This window comes from Dipteris shenzhenensis, chromosome 6, assembly GCF_047967505.1.
Source record: "Dipteris shenzhenensis isolate YYH24624 ecotype China chromosome 6, Dip_SZ_1.0, whole genome shotgun sequence".
NCBI classification, from domain to species: Eukaryota; Viridiplantae; Streptophyta; class Polypodiopsida; order Gleicheniales; family Dipteridaceae; genus Dipteris; species Dipteris shenzhenensis.
In genome coordinates, this window is record NC_141601.1 from 25,217,740 (window position 1) to 25,224,084 (window position 6,345).

General features: G+C 37.8%; 1 protein-coding gene across 1 annotated transcript; it reads right to left on the reverse strand.

The window, feature by feature from the left end:
- Positions 1-4,379: 4,379 nt before the first annotated feature.
- LOC147900968 (uncharacterized) lies at positions 4,380-5,987 on the reverse strand. Its single transcript, XM_087376407.1, has 6 exons — positions 5,924-5,987; positions 5,778-5,831; positions 5,284-5,499; positions 5,078-5,199; positions 4,661-4,838; positions 4,380-4,510 (listed from the first exon to the last, which is right to left on the reverse strand). The coding sequence occupies exons 1-6, from the start codon at positions 5,985-5,987 to the stop codon at positions 4,380-4,382; spliced, it is 765 nt and encodes a 254-aa protein (XP_087232533.1).
- Positions 5,988-6,345: the final 358 nt, after the last annotated feature.

Below are 6,345 nucleotides of genomic sequence, written 5' to 3' on the forward strand. Positions count from 1 at the left end.
ATGACACATAAAAGATTGCTTTGGGCACAAGTCTTTGAACAAATCTTTAGTAGTAGCTGCTTTAACTTTGTTATGTAATTTGAAATTAAGATCAATATTTGTCTTGACTAAGTGTAAAACAATGTTGGGGATGTTCTTCAAGAAAAAAAGTGATATGGCCTTCCACGTCGGCCACACATTGTTCCAATATAATTGCCCTTATCGCTTAGGTAACGAGACCATAGAAAGCTTGATATACCAAGAGATTTGCCATTGCATTTGAATCCCTTGTCACATAGACGAATTCAATGTCCTAGAATTGTGCAATTAGCTTTGAAGCCATTCGCCAATAATATAGCTTGGTATTCTCTCCTGATTTGTCTGATTAGTAGCATTCGATCCCCATGAACTTCAAATGAGTGATTCTGATATAGATCATTAACCACAATCCTACAATCAGGGCTATCCACTCAATCATGTTGCAAGTGTATTCATGAACCATTATAGCTCCCACTGTGATGAGTCCTATAGGTATTTGGAGCACTACCCTAATTGACCCTTAATTTTTAACCCCTTGTCCATTGAATGCTAGCATTGCCTCATATTGTGACAAATCTAACTGGTTAGCACACACTTGATCTAATATCTACCAACACTTTCCTTTCAAGCACTCAGAGCATTCACAATCTGGCATGCAAACTCACATTAGTGACTAACATCAAGAAATTATGCAGAAAGGAAACTAAGGATTTGAAATCCTACACACCAAGTTTCTAACTTGACCTAGTATAGTAGGGATTTTATTATCAAAGTTGCATTTAGTTGGAAACATCTTTTTAGATAGCTCCACTAGGTGGACCATATTATTTCATGCTACATTAACAAGTCACATTCGTCCCTGCCATTGGCATTGAAAATTCACTCGAAATGATTCTTGACTTGAATTGAAGAAAGGGACCCATTTTTCCTCCTTGAATTCAATATCTAAATTTCCTTTATCATGATAACTAGCTCTTATTGAGAGGGTTTTGAGATAGGCTCCTTTCTAGTGCTCATCCAATGAGGATACCTAATACAACCTTTGCCTCAGGCCCTCCCAAGTCATGTTCTAGTGCTGAATTGCCTCAGGCCCTCCCAAGTCATGTTCTAGTGCTATTTGCTGTGCTGGAATCTGTCTCAATAGGAAGTATAATTTTTTTTCCATAAATCAAGAAATATGGAGTACATCCTATGCCCCTTTGTTAACTTAAATTGTAGGTCCAAATTGCCTGTAAAACATTTACTATCTTCTACAGAATTGTGCCCAGGACCTTATTTGTGCTTTCAACTTGGCCATTGGTCTTAGGACTATAAGTCAAGTTGTTTGACTGACTCATTCACAAAGTGAGTGCCCCAATCATTAACAATTTCATGAGGAGCATAGAATCAAGCAAATTCCTATCAATAAGCAATTACAACGATTGATGCATCTTTTGTGGCCATAACTACCTCTTCTGACCATTCTGTGTATTAGTCAGATGTAACAAGAATATACCTATTCCTTGATACGAGGTAAGGGCAATCATCCCCATGAAAATAATTCCCCAATTTTCAAAAGGGACAAGAGTTAATATTGGTGTGAGCAAGTTTCATTACTCACTTGCTTGGCTCATTGGCAAGCATCACATGTCCACACATGCTCATGGTAGTCTCTCAATAGAGTAGGCCACTAGTACTTCACCAACAAAATTTTTTGGATTGGCATCTTCCCTGTAAAATGACATCCATAGGGCGAATCATGGAATTCTTGTAAAATTTAAGGGATCTAATTTGCTATCATAGTTTTTGATATTTTGAGTTGAGTAAGCAATAGGTAGCTCAAGTATAACGAGACTCAACAAGTAACAACATTTGACTATAGAATATAATAGGATGGGAGGTATTGTTACCATCATACAATAGTCTATGGACTTGCCTCATTAAACACAAAAGACTCCTAGCTATAGTCTAGTTGAACCAAAAGTGGAGCTTGTTCCAACATGAGCTTCAATTCTTCACATGCTCAATCTTGGTCTTTATTCCAGTCAAACTATGTATCTTGCTTCAATCTTTTGGTCAATGGTAAAGTTTGAGCAATCCAAAAAATGCCAAGCTAAGGGATGTTTTGTGGGAGAGGAATATTTTTTATTTGTTTTACCTTTTATAGATCGATTGTGATCCCTCAAGTGATTATAACATGGCCTCTAAGCATGCATTTCTTAGGATTTGATGTAGTTGAGCGATACTGATAATTCTCCACCACTTGGCTTAGTCCATCAATGTGGCTAGAGGGTGTTGTCCCTAGTTTTAGATCGTCTATGAAGATCTTTAGATTGTTAGAAATGTTAAAGATAGTGTAAATTGCACTATCCACATAGGGGCAAACCCTAACCCTAACCCTAACCCTAACCCTAAGGGGTTCACATGTATATCTTCATGTTCATTGTCAATACGCTTAGTGTACAGGTAGCTATATCATGTGCATTCCTCTCTCTCTCTCTCCCTCTCTCACTTTTGCTATCATGGTATCAGAGCACCAGGTGCTCCCAAGCCCTTGCATTCCATTAAGGCACTAAGCCCGCCATGTGTGAGGCATTATTTGATCCTTTTGTGAGAGATTTCTATTGAGAGAGAGTCCAAGACCTTGTTCCATCAAGGTACAAGCCCTCCTCATGAGGCACCTTTACCACATTTTCAGCTCTTTGTGTACAGCCCCTTCTCACTTCGATTGGAGATAGAAATCTAGAGATTCTGATTTCTAGAATGTGAGATATGTTCATTTAGTTGTTCTCTATTTCTTTTGAGAGATTCCAAGTTCTTTGAGAGATTCCAAGAGCATGAGTGTTGTGGAAGGCTTATTTTTTTGTGAGGCAAGAGAGATTATGTTCTCCTCTCCATCTACTCCTCTGGTTTAGTTCTTTAACAGCTAGCACTCCAAGAGCTTTGATAGCTCCCTCTCCACGGAACCTGCAACAATGACCATCTACAACTAAAGAGCTTCTACTCTAAAGCAATGCGACTCAGCTCCTAAGGAGTAGCAAGTAACCAAGGGCGGCTTTAAGGGAGGTAGTCGATAGAGCGAGCAAGAAAAAGCGAGCGGGCCCAAAAAAGCGAGCGATCTTTTCCACAATCCCTTATAGAGGTAGCCAACATAGCTTTGTGAAATCCACTATTTGGGAAGAATCTCCAAAATGAAACTTAACCTACTTTCCATATTTGGGAGAGTAAAGCAAGTTGATAATATATTATAATTATCTTGATAATGTAACTTGGACTTGGTAGCACAGGAGAGACTAAAGCAACTAAGACTTTTCCAACAACTCAATTCTCATATACTTTAGTGAGTCTATTGACGATGACTTGCACAATTTATTGATATTTCATAGTCCCTCATATGGCTGCAAGTTGTATATTCATGCCTATGAGTCTCACTATATATGCATGTCAAAAGCTTTTATTGATTTGCTTTCTCTTCATCAAGATCCTAGGTATTCATTTGCCTCATATAAAGTTGCAAACATATCTCACACCTTTTTTAATGTTTTCATTGTATTTAACTATCCAAGCACAACATCTTGTACATTTTGCATTCTCAAATGGTAATTGTATTTGTCCTTCCTATCCCATTTAAATTGTGCATGTGAAATACATTGTGTCTATGAAATACATGTTTCTTGAAGTTGACATGATTTGGGTGTCAAATGACCTGTGTACAAACCTGAGGTCAAAAAGTGATGTTTTGGACTAATAGTACAAGAAAAGATACAAAATTGATTAGAATTATCTCAATAATGTAACTTCCAATATGTGTCATTAGTAATCAAAAGAAAGTGGAGTGTCACTTCAAAACGTGGGGTTGCATCACATACACAACAATTCTTGTGCATTCAAAATGGGTTTTATTTTCCTACAATCAAAACATCCACATTGCTTGAAATTATACTTAATAACATTAATACCACTTCACCCATATGTGGGAGAACCCAAGTATCATTTGAAAGCATAGGATTGCATAATACATAGAGAAATATTACCACATTACTGTTAGCTCACCCCAAAGAGCAATATTACCATATTCAAAATGGGACTTCTTCTCACAAGTATCACCAAGCTCTCATCAAAATGGTCTTTTAAATCATATTCTACTCCTCTTGACACTCATCATCAACAAAGTAAATGCGAGCTCGTGGCCTATCTGAATGCCTCTCATCATATCTTCTTTCAGTTGACATGAATCTTGCCATTTCTTCTGCATAGCATGGTAACAAACTACAATCAAACATACATTTGAAACCATAGTAAGTCAAAACGTCAAAGACACAATAACAACAATCCAAAAATATCCAAATGTCATCAAAGAAAGATCTAAGTTCAGTACCATACTAATCATCATATGGATTTGTGATGGGATCCACTCTATCTTCATCCCCATCGCCATCATGCTCTGACCTCACCCGTTTCCCGAAATGGTCTGCTACAAGTGGCTCAACAATGGTAGCCATAATACTGCTATCTGAATCAAAAGAAAAACAAGGTCTACCAGTAGCCTGACAAGCACGCATGAGAGGAGCTGTGCCACAACCCATCTCTAAAACCAATCCTCCTGGAACACATAAGAGAGACAAAAGGCACCCAACAAAGTAGCAACATCGCTCAAGTCCACCTCGAGCCATCTGAGAAGACATAGGCACTATTGTCCTCTCACTGAGAGGCACATAGTGAGTCCATAAATCAGATAGCGGATCAATGGAAAGGTTTTGAAATAGTGGAACACTCTCTTCCAAATAAATTGATGGAGTCTTCTTAGCTCTACGTACTAGAGCCAACATAGATGATTGCATCTGTGAATCATGCATAGAGAACCACATACCAAAGAATGACCTTAGCCAACAAGTATCATAGCATGAAAGACTACATGTGACCACACATATGGAACACAAATGAAATATATGATTTTACCATCAAAACCCAGCATGCATACTACATGTAACATGGCATCTATCAATCCCACATAAAGAAACACATTAAAAAGTTCATGAATGTAGCATTACAACACACCATGCATGGAATTGTAGCATACCTTAAGAGTTATACCATGGTATTTACAGTATCCATGTGGAAGCTTATCATGAATGACTACACGTCTGACAACTTCCAAGCCTTGAACAAATGCAAAGCGCTCCATCCACGAAATACAGTGTCCTACAATCAAATGACACTATCTCATACAAGAAAAATGAGAATAGAGGACATATAACAACAATAGTGCTAGATTTTAAACCTTACCTGCCATAGGACATATAACTGCCAGCCAACCACTATCTGATAATGAAGCTGCTGCAACAGCAAGCCCATAACGCACATGGTCCTCTAATAAGAGGTTCCAAACTGGGATGGGTTCTCTCTCATCAAGTGGAAATCCAGTGGGAAAGTCAACCAATATAAAATCCGCAGCCCACTTAATCTTCTTACCCAACCGCATGTAGTCTCGATCAGGGCTAACTACATTCATGAAAAACTCATGCAAAATAGTATACTTTTCATTTTTCTTGGACTGTGAAAAGTCCATGCCCATGGTTATGTAATCACCCACCATACAAGCATATAATGGAGTGATACCTCGAGTCAATAGACTATCCGGTGACTGTGCCTTATGAAATACATAATGTTGTACTAACTTTGTGATAGATTGTGATCCTACATGGAAAATTTATATCAAACACAACCAAAGGAAATTTTGAAACACCGATAGCAAGAACAAAAATAAACTAGAACCTTACTTGCATGCTCCATTTGATCCTTATCTTGCCTTGGTGGACTAGATGGCTCCTCATCTAAATGGATAGGAAAGAATAACATTAGTATACTATTCCAAACCCTCATCACAAACAACATTAGAAACTCAACATGTATGTATATTTCTTACCTTTCTTTTGAGCTTGTTCTTGTTTTTGTGCTTGTGTTTTTGTTTTTCTAGAGCTTTCGCCCATTTTATCCTTACTTTCTTCAATGTCCTTAGATGAGGCATATTTCTTGTGAAAGTCTCTCTCACGCACCAAGACTTGTCCCTTGGGGAAGTCTATCCACCAAGGACAATTTGCAAGTTCCCATTGAGAGTGATTGTGCATGCCATGAGGATACATACAAGCAGCATGACCAATTTCCACCCAACTCTTGCACAAATTTGGAATCTCTAAGATCTTTCTCTCTCTTGCCAAATGAGCAAGATACCTACAAATCAACAATCACTAATTATTTGGACCTCCTATATAAAGAAAGGTTCACAAAAAAATTGAGACAAATAAAAATGATTGTCAAGTTCAATGTTGTTATAAGCTTCACAAAACA

Coding starts and splice junctions, on each gene's coding strand:
- LOC147900968 (XM_087376407.1), bottom strand. CDS start 5,987: ATGGGCGAAAGCTCTAGAAAAACAAAAACACAAGCACAAAAACAAGAA. Junction 5,500..5,777: donor GGATCAAATGGAGCATGCAA/GTAAGGTTCTAG, acceptor TCATGAATGTAG/TTAGCCCTGATCGAGACTAC. Junction 5,200..5,283: donor AGTTATATGTCCTATGGCAG/GTAAGGTTTAAA, acceptor ATTTGATTGTAG/GACACTGTATTTCGTGGATG.